This window comes from Callithrix jacchus, chromosome 1 (genome assembly GCF_049354715.1).
Source record: "Callithrix jacchus isolate 240 chromosome 1, calJac240_pri, whole genome shotgun sequence".
In the NCBI taxonomy this organism is placed as follows: Eukaryota; Metazoa; Chordata; class Mammalia; order Primates; family Cebidae; genus Callithrix; species Callithrix jacchus.
Window position 1 is genome coordinate 36,624,957 of NC_133502.1, and position 19,896 is coordinate 36,644,852.

The window sequence follows — 19,896 nt, forward strand, 5'->3', positions numbered from 1 at the left end:
ATCTTTGGGCCTTAGGGAGATAACACGCCCCCCCTCCCCCACCAACTAGCCCTTTTATAAAAACCCTAACAATTTTACTACAGCTTGGCAACCCATTGGGGACCCCTCTCTGTGACAGAAAACTGTTCTATCCTTTTGCCTGTTAAGCTCGTGCTCCAGTCTCTGTCTCTGTGTGTGTGTGTGTTTCTGCAACCTCAATTTCCTTGGCTGTGAGATCAGGAACCTTAGTATTTACCCCAGACAATTTCCAAAAGAAGCAACTTGACAGGACTCCAGCCAGCTGCTGAGGACCCCATGGCTAAGCTTAGGATGCCACTGAGGGAGAAGTACTCTCAGACAGAATGCGATTATTTGTAGAGCCTCAGTAAATAGAATGAAAACATTAGTTTTATTAAAAGGGGCCTGACTTTGGGGTCCTATAGAGGAGTGTCACCTTGCAATTTCTGTTCACATCTAAAATAAGGTAGGAAGAAAATGAATGTGCTCTGATGGGCAATTAAGAGAAAAAAAGGAGTTATATCTCAGAGCTGGGTTCCCTGTTCTGCTGCATTGTCTCACAACCTCTCCGCCTTGGTGGTTTCTGTTACAATTCCTAGAAGTGACCGTTCCTTCATTTATTCGCTGGCATTCAACAAACATTTGTGAAGCACCCCTTAGCCTTAGGTAGAACTAAAATATTCTTTTTTAAATGACCTAATTTAAAACAATCACTCAATTTATAACATTTAAAAATATTTAAAATTATAACTTGCTGTGTCACAATGGCCAGGGGCTAAACAAGAAAGAAAGAAGAACATCCAGAGAGAAATTACTATACAAATAGGCATTTTATGATTGAATAGAGGAGTTGGGCTCATTTGTTCCATTTATAAAGTAGTTCATTAATAGTACAGTGGCTGGCAAATCATTGGTAGTAAATAAAATATTTGTTAAATGAATAAATGAAGGCAAGGATCTTATTTGTTTGATTCACAGTTGTATACTATTCTTACACCAGTGTCCAGCACATGAAAGCAGTTCAAAATATTGGTGTACTGAACAAATAAATAACTAATTTTATTTATTTACTTATTCTGAAATCACTATACTGTGATTACATACAAACTTGATGTGTGGGTTCAGTATTAAAATCTCAACTGTGGCAGTGCGCAGTGGCTCAGGCCTGTAATCCCAGCACTTTGGGAGGCCTAGGCAGGCGGATCATGGGATCAGGAGTTCAAGACCAGCTTGGCCAATATGATAAAACCCCATCTCTACTAAAAATACAAAAAGTAGCTGGGCACGGGGGCAGGTGCCTGTAATCCCAGCTACTCTGGACGCTGAGGCAGGAGAATTGCTTGAACCCGGGAGGTGGAGGTTACAGTGAGCCAAGATCCTCCCACCATTGCATTCCAAACCTGGGTGACAGAGCAAGACTCTGACTAAAAAAAAAAAAAAAAAAAAAAAAAAACCTCAATGGCTGCTAAAAAGGCTAGAGTTAGTTCCAAAACAGTGCCACATAACTTCTCTCACTAAATGTAAGCTCCGTGAGATGGAGCTCTGAGTTAGTTTTGCCTTGATGCTTTTAATAAACATACATTAAATGAATGACTGCTAACTTCTAGGAGTTTTACAGTGAAAGCAGACCATATGTGTCAATCTATTCTAAAAAATCAAAACTGAAACTGAAACCCATTGTTTAAGAGAAACTCAAATTTCTTTGCTGCAGTAACACGTATCTTTCATGCCACCATCTTGAGATACCTTAGTTCAGAATTCCCAGCCTGTGAGAGGACAGTACCATACCTAACATCCATGCCACTGGGCCAACACCTCTGATTAATTTTTAATGTCATCTTTATGAGTTTCCTCAGTGTTAAGCACAATACAGATGGGGGTGTACAAATTTAAAACAAATAAAAAAAGTCTTTCAGGAATGAGAAATAAATGTAAGCAGAAATCAATATTTATGAAGTTGTGATTAATTGACTGATGACCAAATGATTACAAAAGGTCTGTCTGAAACATCTACTCAAATTTATTAGCTTTGACCAAAAAAATTAAAAAAAAATCTGAACTGGGTCAATGAAAGAATAATGCATTCCTAATCAATTTTTAATAGCACTTAAGATTTTATTTTTTTTAAACTTGCTTTTAAATAATTTATCATCAAAATGAATCTGATTTAAACATGGGGTAAAAGGTGTTCCATAGCTATTTGATGGTTTTCTTAGCAAAGAAATTCAATTATGACTGACTTTTTATTACTGAGCTACTTTATTAATAATAATACATCTTGCACTTACACAAAGGCATTGGACTAACATTCTCAGAAAGTCTAGCAAGTGTGTTCTAGGATTTGGCTCCAATTCTACTATTACCTGATGGTTTACCTTATGTAGGCCTTGATTTCCTCATCTGTGAAAAGAAAGGCCTGCATAACACGCATTCCAAGTGTCAAATGTAATAGAACTTTTCAGATCACAGGGCTTCTCATAAAACTACTAAGATGTGATGATCAAAATTAAGCAGCAGTGAACCACATAATTTTTGTTTTCCTATTAGGGTAATGGCAGGATCATTTAATGGTTTGGGCCAAATGACATCTGTTTACAACATATTTGTCAAAAAATGGGAAATGTCCTTCACAGAGCAGAGAAGAGATCATTCCTGACCTTAAGCCACTTGCATCATTAAAAGCAAAGCCTAGGATCTAGACTGGCATCAATCTGGACCAAGGAAGAGTCCTAATCAATCTATATTGCTAACAATATTATTTGGATATGTGTGTCCATGTGTGAGTGTACGTGTGTATTAATCCATAATACATTAAGTGAATAAAGCAGGTATGTTATGCTATTGAACTTGTTTGTGCTTATGTATACAGTAAATAGATGAATTAGCATGTTTGTAAGGATATGTTCTAAAAGGTTAATAGCTATTTCCACACTGGATACAGAGGGGAGGCAGAAATCAGAGTAACTTTTGCTTATTATTTTATATACTTTTAAAAAACTTTTTTATTGCATTTTAGGTTTTGGGGTACATGTGCAGAACATGCAAGACAGTTGCATAGGTACACACATGGCAGTGTGTTTTGCTTCCTTTCTCCCCTTCACCTATACTTTTTAATGGCTTATTTTGTCTTAAAATGAGCATGTGTTATTTTTATGATTCTCAAAAAAGCAATAGAATCTTCCATTTTGAGATGAAAAACAAGTAAAGATAAAATAAAAATAAAACAGCCTGGGTTTATTATAAAGGTAGGCTGTAGCAAATGAGAATATTACTATTTGTGGAACAATAACCTTTTACAGACATTAGATAAATTGGTTGCTATCCCTGACCTCAAGAAACAGTCTGTTGTGAGGACAAACACATAACCAACTATAATACAATGTGATCAGCACAGAAGTAGCTGTATGGACAGCACACTAAAACACTGAGAAGCTGTGACAATGGTATGAAATGTGGAAAGACAAATTAGACATAGTCTACATTTGTAAAATTTACTTAAAATGCAGAATATGATTTTTAAAATTATCTTTGTGACTAGGTATTGGCACCCATCAACAAGATGATTGCAAGGAATGGCCTTTCCCCATTATGTAATGAAAAATGTGGTTTTGAAAAGAAATGTCTTTACAATAGAACACTATTGAGTCATAAAAAATAATAAAATCCTGTCATTTTTGCAACAACATGGATAAACTTGGAGGACGTTGTGTTGAGTGAAATAAGCCAGACACAGAAAGACAATTACCACATGATCTCACACGTACAGTCTAACACAGTTGATCTCATAGAAGTAGAGGGTAGAATAGTGCTCATGCCTAGAATCCCAGCACTTTGGTAGGCCGAGGAGGGTGATCCATTGAGCCTAGGAGTTTGAGACCAGCCTGGGCAACATGGGAAAACCACTCCCCTACCCTCGAGGCAGGCAGATCACTTGAGGTCAGGAGTTGGAGACCAGCCTGGCCAACAATGTATAACCCTGTCTCTACTAAAAATACAAAAATTAGCCAGGCATCCTGGCACTTGCCTGTAATCCAGCTACTCATGAGGCTGGCCGAGGCAGGCCAATGGGATCACTTGAGCCTGGGAGGTGGCTGTGCTGGCACCGCTACACTCCAATCTGGGTGACAGAACTAGACTCTGTCTCAAAAAACAAAACAAAACAAAAAATGCCTGAGGCCATGGAGCTACCATTTAGGTAGAAGTTGTGGGGGGTCGGGGGGATTTCTGCTGGAGCGGCCCAAGTCCAGAACCCGTTTCTCTTAACCATCAGGTTGCTTCTTGAAGTCATATCACCACTTTTTCAGAAAGATTAGTAAAAGTTTCCCAGTGGTCTTGTTTTTAAATCTCTCAACTCACAGGTTCTATTTGTTAGCATAATTTATCACATCAGCTCTTTCTTCTTAAAGTAAGTTGCAGATAAATTCCAAATCTGTTATACTGTGTTTAAGATGAATTTAGGAACTTTTAGGATTTTTTTCTTTTTTGTTGGTAGGAAGCGCTAATTTATAATCTCACAAATTCTCCCTTAGGGTTCAACAACACAGTGGTACACTTCATGTCCAACCATGCACCTGAAATGAAGACATTACCCAGAAAAGCCCACAGTGAAAGCGTATTTTCAGGGAAAGCTGCAATTAAATATATCCAGATCATCTTGGACACAGATAAGGAGACAATCACTGTTTTCTTCTTTCTTTCTTTTTTTTTTTTTCTTTTTTTTTGAGACATAGTCTCGCGCTGTCACCCAGGCTGGAGTGCAGTAGCAGGATCTTGGTTCACTGCAACCTCCGCCTCCTGGGTTCAAGCGATTCTCCCACCTCAGCCTCCTGAATGGCTGAGACTACAGGTGCACACCACCACACCCAGTTTAATTTTTGTATTTGTTAGTAGAGACAGGGTTTCACCATATTGGCCAGGCTGGTCTCGAACTCCTGACCTCGTGATCTGCCCGCCTCGGCATTCCAAAGTGCTGGGAATACAGGGGTGAGCCAACGTGCCCAGCCGACAGTCACTGTTTTCTTAAGTGAATTATTGTGCCCTCTGGAAGCACATTATATTGAGTGGAAAGAAAACTGACAGAGGTGGAAAGCTGTTTCGAAAAAATTAAAATGTGTAGATAATGTTTATTCTCTTTATGTTTTGATTGCGCTGTGTTGACGGACTGTGTGGGGTTTAATAATTAGGCGAAAAACTCTCCATCCTTCACCCCATCAAATCCCCGAAAACAATTTGGGGATTTTAAAAAATCGTCTTTCCGTATTTTCCTCTCCTCCCTCCACTATTACGCTTTCCTTTAGATTTTCCAGGATCCTCGATGCTTGTAGTAAACTACCTTCCTACCCATTCGCAGGAATCTTTCAGCTCCCTAACCAGTGATTTTCTTTCTTTCTTTTTTTTAAATGAAAGGGAAATGTCTTGGAGATCGCGCGTTTCGAAAGCGCGTTTTCGTTTTCTCTCGGGGGAGGGTTAAATGGCCCTGCCGGGCCGCCGTAGCCGGCCCGCGTGTGCCCAGTTTTGGCGAGGAGTCGCGGTAGGTCGGCGGGACTTCCGTGTTGGCGGGATTCTGAACGCTGCCATGGCTCAGACCGTGCAGAATGTTACATTGTCGCTCACTCTGCCCATCACGTGCCACATTTGCTTGGGGAAGGTAATGGGTGATGGCGGGCACAGCGATAAAACGGGATATGAAGTCGCTCTCCCGGGCCGAGGGCGGGCTCCTACGGGGACGGGGAAGGGGCGTGAGACGCCGAGGTGGGAGAAAACGCTAACACGCGTTCTTGATGGGAGGCCGCGTCCTGGGAGACTGGGGCAGCGCGCAGTAATTAATGGTTTCATCTAGGCGCCTTTCGGAGGAGGGTGACAGCGGCTGGTGGTTGGAGGGAGGGCGGCGAACCGACCCTGCCGCCGCCCGCAGTCTCACGGGCAGGGCGCTGGCCTCGAAGGAGGCCCCATCAAAAATGCATTTCAGCAATATTTCACTTCCCTGTGCAGCCTCGCGTGGCGTGTAGTGAAGCCCATTAAAACACATTTCCTGGGAGCCTCACCCCGGGCTCCTTAGTCGTCTGTATTACTAGTGTTCATCTTCTGGGGCCTACAGTGCTGTGTATTGAGTCTTTTCCATTTCCAAGACCCCTTAAGGGCCTTTTCTTATCCTATCCTGGAGGACAGCCTTTGCTTTGAGTTCCTAATTTGAAAAGTAAATAGTAAGTGTTCCTGGAGGGTATTCAGAATTAGAGGCGTGGCCTTTAACTCAAAGAATAGGTCAGTCAGGAGATAGAATACTCTCTCTTTGTGATGTAAGAGGTGCCTAATGTGTTTGTAAAACAAGGTGGGGAAAGTGGTTCTGAATTAGAAACGGAGTTTGGAACTTTCTAATGTATTCCTGTCTTTCATTTCCATTTTTGCCTCCCTTTCGGTGTTTTAAAGAGCATTTCTTTACCGCAGAGATCGAGGAGGAAAGATACAATCAGCAAATTTTTTCCACCCTGAATTATTTTTACGTCTGTGGTGTGTCTCTGCGTGTGTGTTTAGCCCTCTCCCCCCACGCCCCCAGTGCAGTCTGAAACTTATACAAGCTTCCAGAGCAAGCCTTTGAGTGCCAGCCAAAACGATCTGCGTTAGGTGTTTGAAGTTCTGTGTGAATTTACTGGGTTCACAACGTAGAAGAAAGTCAGGATTGGAAGCAACTGATAATTCTTGATAGCAGTCAGAATGAAATGCCAATGAGATAGCAAATGTGCTGAGAGATCATATATAGGGGATGGCTTGATCAATTCTGACTGGAGAGATCTAGGATCACCTCCTCGAGGGTGGTGTTTGAGCTGGTATTTCCTACTATTTACTGCCTGCCTGCATGGCTAGGGGAAGGGAAGAAGTGATGTTTCTATTTGCCACAGTCTACATTTGGCTCCTAACATGAAGTTCCTGGAAATATGTATTGAATTCTGAGTTAAGTTCCTCCAACACAAGTTTTAACGGCTGATGAAAATATTCTTGGGAAGAATTTTGTACACATTATACGTAATTTCCATTAGTTAATAGGCTGTCTTTTGCAATTGTGTTGACAATGTGTCCGTATGATTTACCAAACCTATACTTTTTTGTATTTAACAAAATATACTTTTTTTGTATATAACGAAAGTGATATCTCATGGAATATGGTGATTTGCAGATTACAGAGTGCTTTTGTATGCATATATTATTTTTAGTCTTCACACTAATGCTTTGAGATAAGCTTGGCAAGCTTAGAGTCTTTGTGGTTGAACCTCTACATTATCATTTGTGTCTTCAGAATACTAAGGCTTAAAGTCTTCATGGTTGAACCTCTATCATCATTTGTCTTCGGATTATTTCCTAAAACACTCACATAGCCTCATCCATAGTAGTAGGCACTTTTAGTTAGTTTTTTATTTTCCCGTATTGGTTAACTTTATTGTAAAATAAAAATCAGACAATAAAGTTAAAAAGAGAATCCCAGCACTTTGGGAGGCCAAGGCAGGCGGATCACCTGAGGTCGAGAGTTCCAGACCACCAACCTGATAAACATGAAGAAAACCCTTCTCTACTAAAAATACAAAATTAGCTGGGTGTGGTGGTGCATGTCTGTAATCCCAGCTACTTGGGAGGGTGAGGCAGGAGAATCACTTGAACGCAGGAGGAAGGGGTTGCAGCCAGCCGAGATTGCCCCATTGCACTCCATCCTGGGCAGCAGGAGCGAAACTCTGTCTCGAAAAAAATAAAATAAAATAAAAAGATTAAGGATTTTTGAACAGGCCTTCCCCCTCTCCTTTCCAGGTACTGTGGAAGCAGATAGGTATGGTGACTGAAGGCCTGAGTTCTGCCTTCAGACTAGCTGGGTTTTAATCTAGGTTCTACCACTTACCAGTCATATAACCTTTTACAAGTTACTTCACTCCTTTGAGCCTCGGTTTCCTTATCTGTAACAGTAGAAATATGGTAATAGCATCAACTTCCCATCCTTTCAGTTTTCAGAAGATTAAACAAAGCATGTGCAAAAAGTTTAGCATAAAGTTTGGCACAATAACTGTTAGCCTTTACTATAGACATTGAGGCCAGCTCTCAAATTGAGGAAATCAGCCTTTTCCAGTAATTGTTCTTTTTTTTTTTTTTTTTGAGACGAGTCTCCCTGTCACCCAGGCTGGAGTGCAGTGGCTCAATCTCGGCTCACTGCAGCCTCTGCCTCCTGGGTGCAAATAGTTCTCTGCCTCAGCCTCCCAAATAGCTGGGATTACAGGCGCCTGCCACCACACCCAACTAATTTTTGTATTTTTAGTAGAGATGGAGTCTCACCATCTTGGCCAGGCTGGTCTTGAATGCTGGACCTTGTGATCCTCCTGCCTTGGCTTCCCAAAATGCTAGGATTACAGGCATGAGCCACCGTGTTGTGCCCAGCCCAGTAATTGTTCTTCTAAATGAAGATTTGCATTCCCAACTAAATGAGACCTGTGTGTTCTGGAAATTGTCAGAGTACATCCAGAATTTTCAGCTGGTTCCATGACTCTTGCCTTTTGTATAGTGAAAGCAAATTCAGTATGATTGTGCTTCTCTCCCTCCCACACATATTATATTGGGAGGTGCTAAAAATGTTGTGTCCCCAGGTTCACTTCCGCTTCCCTGACATAGAGCATCTCTGGCCATTTCTGAGAATGGCCCTAAGGTCCTCCTTCATGCCTAGCTCTTTTTAAAGAAAATTGTTCTTGTGCTACTGTCACCATATGTCCCTAGATCTCACAGTTAGCATCTTCTCTTTTGATTATTCAACAGAATTAAGGGCCATTATTCCTGGAGGGTAACTTTAAAAAGAAAAAAAAAAGTGGATACCATGAAGGGGGAGGGGTGGGACAGGATATTAAATTTGAAGAGATAGTTGACAATGGGGATGGAGAGAAAGCAGAGAGAGCCTAAGTATTCACCTGTTAATGTTTTGTCTTTGCACTTAAAATGGGAAAATTTAGAACTGTCTCTACTTCAGTGTGAAAGGTGAATTTCTCTCTACCCAGTAATGTTTTTAGCAACTTTGCCAATATTGTAAGTAAGAGCTCTATATGGCCTGAGGAAGTTAGGTACAATCCCATGGGATGATTTATGTATAACATATTTTCTTGCCTTTTCTTCTTGCATTTTTTGTTCTATTTCTTAGATTAGTGGGCCAGCAAGCAGAAATGTGGTAATGATCTATCCCAGGGTATTTGTTAAGTGACATTTGGTAGTGCTACCAGGCTGTTACAAACCAGTTTACCTCTAGATAATTCCGGGGTTTATCTTTTGAATTAGGACTCAAGCTGTGAAACCAAATTATGGCATGTAATATTTTTTATTGGCTGTGTATGTGTTTTGCCACAAGTGAAAGCCAAATGTGGCCCAAAGTTGGTTTTATGAAATGGTGAAGGAGATTCTCAAGAGAAGTGCAAAGCAACTAATGGTTTTCAGCATTAATATATCATATTCAGTTATTTCTCATTTGACTGTGAGTCCAGTTTTGGGTACTACATTTTAAGATAAACAATAAACCAGAGTATTTTGAAAGCATTTGGAAGAGAATGATATTGGGATTGGAATATAGGTGGACTGGAATAGTGCTGGAATGCATGGATATGATAGAGAATCTTTAAATAATTAAAATAGTTTTCATTTGGAAGGGAATCAAGCTTTGTGTGGCTCCATAAAATTAAGGTTTCTACTTAATATTAAGAGCAAGCTTTCTGGCTGAAATAACCAGAAATGAAATCAGCTTCCTTATAATACAGTAGTTCCTGTGTCTTGAAGTATCCTGTTTCCCATAGGAATGCTATCAAAAGGATCCCTTCTTTCAGGGATGCCTCTCTGCTTCTCACCCTTATTGTTTATTTAAAATATTGAAAAGATAGGGCTAAGGACAAAGCCTTATGCAACTTAAGAGTCCTCACTCTATGATGACAAAATTGGTTAATCACTTGGTTAATCACTTGGAGCTGTTGATTGACCAGCGAGTCATCCATATCAGTACTTGGAGCTCATGTTTGAGTCCTGTTTGCCTCTCAGTTCCCAGGAGTGGATTTAAGAACCAGCCTTCCACATCATTATTATAAGCAGTTTACTTTGGAGAAAAGCCATATGGACTGGACTGCAAGTTCTACATTTTCCTCTCTTTTCCAGCTTAAAATAAGTTTGAAGGATTCAGTCACTTTTGGAAAAATATAACAATACTGATTTTTACATAGAATATAATAAATTAATTAAAAAATTATAGATATATCCTAGTAATTATCAGGGTTTGCAAGTAATAGCTGACATTCTTACTTGACAAATAACAATTCTAGTTCATCCTAAAGTATTTCTAGTTCATCCTAAAGTATTTCTGGTAGGGATGAGGTAGGAGAGAAAAGACGTATCATTTCTCCTTTTCTCCTTTTACCTGGACAGGAATGGGGACCCAGTTCTATAGGCATTAAGTGACTTATGTCATAGGGAGTGTGTGTGTGTGTGTGTGTGTGTGTGTGTGTGTGTGTGTGTATTTATAGGGCCTAAATTCTGGCCCAGAGTCTGGGATTTCTTAACCAAGAGCCATCTAGGAATTTTATTTTTAAAAGTTTCCAAATCCCCTACCGTAGTCATTTTTACACTGAAGACTAATTCGTTTTCATAGTCTTTCAAGCTCTTCACTAGATAAACCCATAAGGTGCAAAAAGTAATAGTATTATTTCTAGAAGCAGAGTTAGCTCTTGTTTCTAGTGGGGGGAGGATGCCAAAAGGGCATGGAAGTTGATTTAATAATAGGTATAATTGCAAGACCAGTTGGTAAAGTTAATCAGTACCCTCTTCGCTCCCATCACCTCCATCAGTGTCCAGGATCTCAGTTCCTCCAGGCACATCATCCTGTATTACTCCCTGATTATTGTTTACTAACGCTGCTCCAAGGAAGAAATAACTGTTTCTAAATTGAAAGAATACCTGATTTTGCAGTTGAATCAAATTCAGTACAAATCCTAGCTCTATCATTTTTAACCCATATCATTATTTCTTAGACGCTCAGTTTCCACAACTGAAAATGGATTTGTTACTACAGCCCCGCTAGCTTATTAGTAAGATTCCTGGGAATATCTCACATTAGTGGTTCTCAATTAAATGGAGGTAGGTTTTGTCCCCCCAGAGACATTGGGCAGTGTCCGGAGACATTTCTTATTGTTTTCAAGGGCATGCTACTGGCATCTGGTGGGTAGAGCCCAGGGATGCTGCTGGCTAAACATCATATAATATTCAGGGAAAGCCCCCCCCCCCAATTTCTTCAGTCCAAAATGTTAGTAATGGCAAAGTTGAGAAACCCTATTTGAAGCCAGTATATAACTCTTAGTAGGTGAGTCTAGGACGATATGGATATTAATGAACAACAGCTTTAGGCATGGCTCTGCCCGAATATGCTTGCCTTTTTAAGAAAGGGTATTTGGTGGTAGCATGGAGTCTCATGAGCCTGAAGCATCTTGAAAAGAAATTAAATATCAGAGTAGAGTAACAGATTGTAAGGTGTTAAGGACTGCCCCGTCAGGCCCATTCCCGTAAGAAGGGCCCATTTTTTACACCTGGGGGATACACCCCAGGATAGGAGTCTCCAGTCCCTGTCTGGTACTGGTCAGTCAGTGGCCTGTCAGGAGGTGAGCAGGGAGTGAGGCAGCAGTACCATCTGAGCTCCACCTCCTATCAGATCAGAGGCAACTTTAGATTTTTATAGGAGCACAAACCCTATTGTGAACTGCGTATGCAAGGAATCTAGATTGTGTGCTCCTTATGAGATTCTAGTGCCTGATGTTCTGAGGTGAAACCCCCCAATCTGGAAAAAATTGTCTTACACGAAACCAGTGCCTAGTGCCAAAATAGTTGGGGATCACTGCCTAGGATACCACTTTAATATGCTTACTCCAGTTGAGTTTGGAATTGTTTGTTACTTACCATTGCTCTTTTTGTCTTGTATTTTTATTTCATGAGTACTGTTTTATTTCTTCAGGTCTCATTTGAGAGTAAATTGGATAGAAATTCTAATAATGTGGCAAATGATGACTTTTTTTTTTTGTCTTGGGAAGATCTTATTAAAGTCGTGTGTGTTTTGGTATTGTATAGAGCATGATCTGGGTAGAAGAGGATGGGCGCTAGATTCTTTGTATTTTGCTATCACTGGTTATAGTCAAATATATAACAAGTAACTTGTTTTAGTAGTTCTTTAGAAATTTCTGTCCTCCTAAAATAAATTATTCCATTGTCTAGAAGCCATCATCTGATAAACACTCATTCCAATATTCATTTCCAAAGAAATGAATTAGTCAACTGTTTCAGAAAGTGTCCAACACAAAAGTGGTGATAATACCTGGGAGTCCAAAAGTGAAGACAATTTTCCTGTGGATCACATTGTTAATGGCTGTTAGCACACAGACCCAAGCAGTCTGCCTGTAGTGGTGGTTCCGTATCATTTTGGCATATTAAATGGGGAGGTTAATCTTCTGCTTTTTCACAGTTTGACAGTAGACATTGACCTTTTGCACCTTTAGGATTATTATTGCAGCCTTTCATTATAGTACATCAAAATTCACTTTTGTTAATCTTATAGTTGCTGTTAGAGATGAGTAGGACTCACCCTGCTGCCAGTGAGCCTGAAATCTAATAAGGCAGACAGGAAGTAAATGGTTTCTAAGTACAGTACAATGAAGAAAGAGGTGAACATTAAATAAATAGAGACTGCTAGGTTAGTGCTGAAAAAGATGCGTGAAGGCCTTGCAGAGGAGGCAGCATTTTATTTGCATCTTAAAAGGAGGGAAGGATTTTTTTTTTTTTAATTATTGTCTGAGGAGGATGGAGAGACCAGGAGGGTACATCAAGCTAAGAAATGGGAGCTCCATTAAGTAGGGAGCCCCATAAACAGGGAGTCCCCAGTGTTCATATTCTTATTGGTGAACAAAAGTAGATTTATGAGGTTGAAGTGTGCATTGTGTATTGAAATGGTAGGTCAAAGGAAATGGCTGTTTAAGAACTAGATTATGTTTTTTGAAGGTTATACCTACAACTATCAGCAGGAAAAAACTCATTGCTGTTTTGTAGGAGAGGAGTGAAAGCTGCTCTTTCATATTTTAGGAAGGTAGCTCTGGCATCCTTGTGAAAGGTATACTGAAATGAACATTTGGAAGCTAGGGAGGTAGTCATTGCACTAGATCAAACGTAAAAGAATGAGAACCTTAAACTCATTGGGGTAAAGATGCAAAGGAAAGGATAGATGACAGGTAAAAGAACATTTGGATGAAGATTTGTCATGTTTTGGCTATTCTGAGGTGTACATTTTTTTTCAAATTATGTAACATCTCTGAAATCTGGTTGTATGTTAACAATTGTAATTGAGAGTCTTTCATTTTTTTTAGTGATACATAAAAATAAAAATGGTAAATCATGAAATCTGTTGCTTCTTAGACTTTATAATACCAGCATCTGATGACAATGTGGATGGTAAGGATAAGTAAAAAGAGTGATTCAAAAGCCGGGCACGGTGACTCACACCTGTAATCCCAGCACTTTGGGAGGCTGAGGTGGGCAGATCACAAGGGCGGGAGATCCAGACCATCCTGGCCAACATGGTGAAACCCCTGTTTCTACTAATACAATAATTGGCCAGGCATGGTGGCATGCGCCTGTAGTCTCAGCTACTCAGCAGGCTGAGGTGGGAAAATTGATTGAACCCAGGAGGCAGAGGCTGCAGTGAGCTGAGACTGTGCCATTGCACTCCAGCCTGGGTGACAGAGCAAGACTCTTTCTCAAAAAAAAAACAAAAACAAAAACAAAAAAACAGTGATTTAGAGACAGCTTTGTTGTAGCTCAAGTGGAGAAGTAGTGATCTCATTAACTTAGGTGAGAGGGTGTGCCAAGTGTGTAGAGGAGGCCAGGTCTGGTTTTGGACATGTTATGGTTGAGTCAGCTACAGGATCCTTATATGTAGTTGGCTCCTGGGCACTTGAATATAGTAATATTGTTACTTTTTGTTTTTTGAGGTATAGCTATGTGGAAGTGTCCATGCTAACATCCGTTATAGTATGCTAAACAACACCTGAATAAAAAGGTTACTAGGGTAAACCACAGTTTTCAGAGGCAGAAACTGATGCCCACAGTAGCTAAAGGACTTACCCAAGGTCAGACTGCTCAATAAATGGCAGAACTGGAATTGGCCTTAGGTTTGTCTGTCAGAGCCTAAGCTCTGCTCCTTACTGAGGTCCAGTTACAGAGGGAGACTTGGGAGTTGTCAACATAGAATAGATGTTAATGACATGTGACACATGAGATTATGAGAGAAAATAGAACATATCCAATAAGATGGCCCAGGACAAAATGTTAGAAAAAGCAGTTACACCACCTTTAATATCTAGACTGTAAGCATCCCACTTTCTGATCATGTTTCCATCATACTTACTTTCCACCATTACTTCAGCCTTATCGAGACATTATTGTTGACTCTATCACTTTTTCACTGTCATCATTACCACTTAGGTACTTGTTTGCTTTATTATTCGTGGTCATTTGTTATCATCACTTGCTGTCTCTCCCTCGTTGGCAAAACCCCAACAGTGGGTAAACCAAACTACTCATCTACTTCCTGCCTGAATCAGCACAGCTAAATATTGATAGGAAAAATACACACCTATGTTAATTCATCTTACTTTGCATTAGAAACCACAGACCTGGAAAAGGAACTCAACAATGTATAGCGATCCTACTACATATCCCTAATAAATTTGCTTTCTCACTTTTCAAAATTACTGCTTTATTCTATCCTCCTGTTTTCTCAAATCTGTAACCCACCTGCCTTCTCATTTTCAGCTGATAACATCGCCTTATATTTAATGACAAAAGATAAGCAGCTGAGAAAGTTGAAACATATATTTTCTCATCTTTCCATCAACAGATCTTCCAATCCCTTTGTATTTCTTCACACATCTTCTACTTTCCCTTCTGTTGCAAAAGAAGACAAACCCTCACTCCCATATAAGCCAAAATCTCCGTTTGTGTTTTGGATCCCTTTCCCTTCTTGACTTCTTAGGGACTTTGCTGCCTATTGCTGTAATAGCCCTACCACTCCTCCTCCATCACTAATACCCTCTCTTTATCATTCCCATTGGCATTCCTAACCATGGTTCCATTTTTATGCCCTCTCCTTTACAGCAAAACATGAAAGAATTGTGTGTATTTTCTATCTTCACTTCTTCATCTTTCATTGTTTCTCAACCTCCAGTCAGGTTTCCATCCCCACCATTCGCAGAAACAGTGCTTGTTAGTAACTGATCACTGTGACTTCCAAGTAGTTAAATCCCATAGTCACATCTCAGTACACATCAAACTCAGTCTCTCATCAATATTTTACTCATCTGGCCACTGTCTCTCTCTTGAAAAACTTTCTTGCCTTGACTTCTGTGATAACATATTCTTCTTTTCTGTATCACAGGCCGCCTTCTTGTCAATTTCCTCTGCTGGTTGCTCTTCCTCTTCCTTTGCTTGCTGGAATGCCTTCTTTTTACCAGCTGTTTTGTTAATTCAGGGGATCTCCTCTGGTCCTTTGGCTTTACATGCTCATATCTTTGGTGCCAGTGACTCAAAACCTGCCTTGCTGAACTTGTCCACTTAAAAATGAGCTTAGCATCACAAATTTACAGGGCTGAAACAGAATTCTTGATTTTTACCTTGTGTGAAATCTGCTTCTCTTGTCTTTTCCACTTTAGTATATGATCTGTAAAAGTAGATACCAGTCCAAGTAGATAACTTCCCTTTTTACCTGAGCTTCCTAATTTTGGCATACATAGTACTTTTAGAAATATTGCAGGAATATGATTGTGTGTGTGTATACATGTGTGTGGGGGGGGTCAGAGTTACAGAATAGATAAAGCAGTATCTTCTTGGTTTGGGATTTTTGTGTTCTTAAAGATTTCATGACATATATTAAAACATATATGAATATATTATGGGTCTGGGCTTGCAAATTACATGAATTTTTGAGACAAAAAAGATAGAACCTGCAAAGAAAGTTCAGGTTTGTCTGCCACTTGAAACTCTGACCAGGAATCCTTTATAGATAAGCATTCAGTACTGACTGCCCTTAAGAGCACTTTGGAAGAAGAGTTTGAAACACTTTGATTCATGATTTTTTTTTTTAATGAATCTTGTCAAACCAGTTGAAATGAATGATGAGAATTAAGTTTCTCCAAGAGGAAGTTTAAATCTATTCCATGTTATCTTTGTTTAATTTTCGTGGGTTAGTGTTCATAATTAAGGAAGAACCAAAATGTTTGGAAAGCCAGACTGAGACCAGAGAGCTCTTTGTAATGAGACTAAAATGATTACCTGCCTGTCATGAATAGCCACGCATCTGTTATTTCTTTGAGAGCAGGGACCCCTTTCAAATTAATGAATACTCAATAGTATCCTTTTAAGGCAGACATAGAGCAGCACAAAGACTTTCTCCAAGAAAAAATGATTTGTCGCAGTTCTGTCTCTTCATTCTCCTTCTACTTACTCTGCTTTTCATTGACCTTCTAGGCTTCCAGTTCCTAGTTTACAAGGGTTCTTCACTGTAATTATTATTAGAACAGGGAAATATTTAAAAAGGCTATGAAATGTTTTGAGTCCCACAGTGAAGATAACATGTAAATCAAGTAAAATACTACATTTTTTCTGTGCCGTTTTTGTTTGTATTGTTAAATTTGTTTTTCAAATTGCTATTTGAAAAAATATTAAATCATTATTTTCTTCTGACAACTTTCACAGCTAGTTGAATCTTAATACTATCTTAGTAGCAGTTAATCATTCAACAAATCTTTGTTGATTACCTGCTAAGTACCAAACTGTCTTCTAGGCACTAAAGATTTAGTTATGAAAGAGAGTAAATAAGTTCTTGCTCTCTTGAGTTCCCATTCTGATAAGGGAGACAGACAATAAATATGTAAACACATATGTAATATCAGGTAATATAAAGGCTGAGGAGAAAACCAAAGCAGCTTCTCTTTTTCAGTTTTCCTCCTGATAAAACTACTACAGTTAAAACACCCCATTAACCCTGAGCAAGCTACCTAATTTCTTCATGCCCTTGTTTTTTTATTTGTAAAGTATATTTACCCTGTTCACCTCACAATGAGTTGTATTTTTGAAGAGAGATGGAAAGGGTTGGGGTGGTGAAAGATGCATGTGAAAGCCCTTTGTAAAATATGACTATAAATGTAAGTATTATTATTTGTGCTTGTTTAAATGGAGTCAAGGATTTGTGTATTTGGTGCTTCTCAGTGTTTCTGTCTGCATTGTTTGTTGTTTAGATTATAAACCACTTGAGAGTGGAGCTCAGGCCTTTGGGTTGTTTTAGCTTTCATTACTGTTTGGTTTTTGAGAGTTTCTAGTAAAATGTCAATACTTAATGGTTAGTTGCTGTTACTCTGTAACATAGGAATGAATTGAGAAAAGGATTCAGGCATCAGATGGATGATTGTCCTAAATGATATTTTCAAAAACCTAATCCTGCTGTACCATAATGCTAAAGTAGAAGAGTTTGAGTGAAATTTCCCCCGCCTTAGTGGAACAAAAATGTTTTCTTTTTGATATGAGTTCTGTGGTTAGGTACAAAATAAAGCATTTTATATGTTAAAAGCTTCAGTCTCCATGACCCAGTATCTCAGGTAGAATCTGTGTTAAACATGTGTAAAAAGAAAGGTGGTGAAAGGAAGCAGTGTTTTTAATGGCCCTAGACAACCCTTCTTAAACACCTACTTAAGTTTAGAGCAGTTTTTAGTCTTCTAGTTATGACTGTTGTTTTGTACTAAAAGTGTTGTTTCTTTTTTCAAAGGTCCGTCAGCCTGTCATATGCATCAACAACCATGTATTTTGTTCGATATGTATTGATTTGTGGTTGAAGAATAATAGCCAATGTCCAGCTTGCAGAGTCCCCATCACTCCTGAAAATCCTTGCAAAGAAATTATAGGTAAGGGCCTGTTTTTATACATAGAGGAATAGGTTTGAAACAATCTTGAAATAGTGTATATTTTGGGGAAGACTTAAATAGACTATTTTCAGTGATATTATTTGGCCAACATAATGCTGAGTGGATGAGTAATTTGTGTAATGTATATGTGGAGCAGCTGGGGCACAAGGCACTGAGAGGTGCTAAGAGGAATAACTCTGAGAGCCTCATGGAACTTACATTCTCATAGCAACTGAACCAGAAGAAAAACAGCAAGTGGAAGGCCTCCCCCAAAAGCCCAGAGAGTCCAGGCAAGAAACTTCAGCTAAGAACATTGAGAAGGGCTTCATAAAGTAGGTGGCCTTTAAGCTGGACATTTAAATTTAAGGATGGATGACATTTCAACTGGTGAAAATTAAGGAGGGCATTTCCTGCAGGGCGAATAGCATGAACTAAAGTTTAGATATAGGAAAACACAGAGCATGCTTTTAGAAATGATCAAAAGTCTACTTTGGGTCCGACTATTGAAATAAGACAACAGGTAAATTGAGACTTTAATGCAGAGAGCCTTTAATGACAGCTAAATCACGGACTTGCTCTAGGATTGAGAAGAAGGGTGCAGTGGGCATGATGGTTTTGAGCAAAGGAGTGGTACGAATCAAAATGTGCTTTACGAATATTACTCGTGATAATAAATAATGTTGGACTATAGGATTAGACAGGTTGTGAGTAGGTCTGGTAGGAGGCTTTTGCCTAGGTGTGATAGGAAATATAAGTCTGGATTAAGGGTATAAAACAAATCCAGTGTCACACTAATATCAGTGGGGCAGAGGAGGAATAAAACTTGAACTGGAGGATCCTTGAAAAAGAAAACTTTAAAGAGTCTTTTTTGAGTTTGGTTTTTATTCTACTCATATAAGTTATTTATTTTAGATTGCAAAAATTGAAATGATTTCTACTTGTTTTTGCTATAGGAAAAATTGAAAGTGAATCTATAATTAGCCAAATATAGAAAATATCTTTCAGAAAACTTAAGAAGCCATTGTAATAGTACCAAGTTAGGGAAAATGGATTTAAAAGATTTTTACAAGGGAAATAGAAAGGAATATATATGCTACAGAGCAAAAGAATAACTAGTAGGACTTAGGAAATAAGAGACCTGAAGGAGGAATCAGAGTTGGCTTTGGTACCTGGGTGAAATCTGGTAGAGGACTAATTCTCTGCTTTGTTACATGCTGTAGGGTTAACCTCTGTTTTTTTGTTTTTTTTTTTAACCTGAATTTCACCAAGGAGTCAATTCTTTTCTTGCAGAATATGAGCTTTGATGATTTGAATGTTTTACCCCTGTTTTTCTTCTTATCCCATATCCTACCTTTATTATTCATACGTAAGTGATATTTCATAAATTCTCTCAAGGGAAATATTTCATCAATTTTTGCATTTGGATAGAACATTCTGAAAAAAAAAATCTGTAAAATACCTTTGCTATTATTATAATGCTAAGAAGTACAAAGAAGGTAACCACAGCATCAGTGAAGAGCTCTTGGGAAGAATTCATTGTGAGTGCATTTGTAACAAGTCATGATACACTTATAATCCATGGTAACTAGGTTGTTAGAATCCATGAAAAGATACATTAATCTAACTACGTGCGTATATAGCAGGAATATATTTTTATAATATGTTAGTTAAATGTAAATGTAATAATTGATTTTATTATTATTTAAATATAGTATGTTTTTCATAATTTGAAGTAGTCCAAATATGATATTATATAGCCCTTTCCTCCACTGAGTTTGCTGTGATAAGATATATAGATATGTTAACACAATATGATGTATTACCGAAGGTATTTCTTATGGTGTTACTTGATATTTATTTTTTTCTCAGGATTAGGTAGAGAAAAGGCCTAGATGTTAGCCCCAAGTGTGTATAT

The 19,896-nt window shown here is 38.9% G+C and overlaps 1 protein-coding gene across 2 annotated transcripts in view; it reads left to right on the forward strand.

The window, feature by feature from the left end:
• The first annotated feature begins 5,454 nt into the window (after window positions 1-5,454).
• OBI1 (ORC ubiquitin ligase 1) overlaps window positions 5,455-19,896 on the forward strand; it is a 38,814-nt gene continuing 24,372 nt past the window's right edge. The window contains exons 1-2 of one of the 2 annotated variants that reach the window (XM_035295608.3): window positions 5,455-5,527; window positions 17,846-17,981. In XM_035295608.3, the coding sequence (XP_035151499.1) occupies window positions 5,468-5,527; window positions 17,846-17,981 (196 nt within the window). In that variant the 5' untranslated portion in view covers window positions 5,455-5,467. Of the gene's footprint in view, window positions 5,645-17,845; window positions 17,982-19,896 lie in introns of both variants that reach the window. The other variant, XM_002742602.5, reaches the window with a different exon arrangement.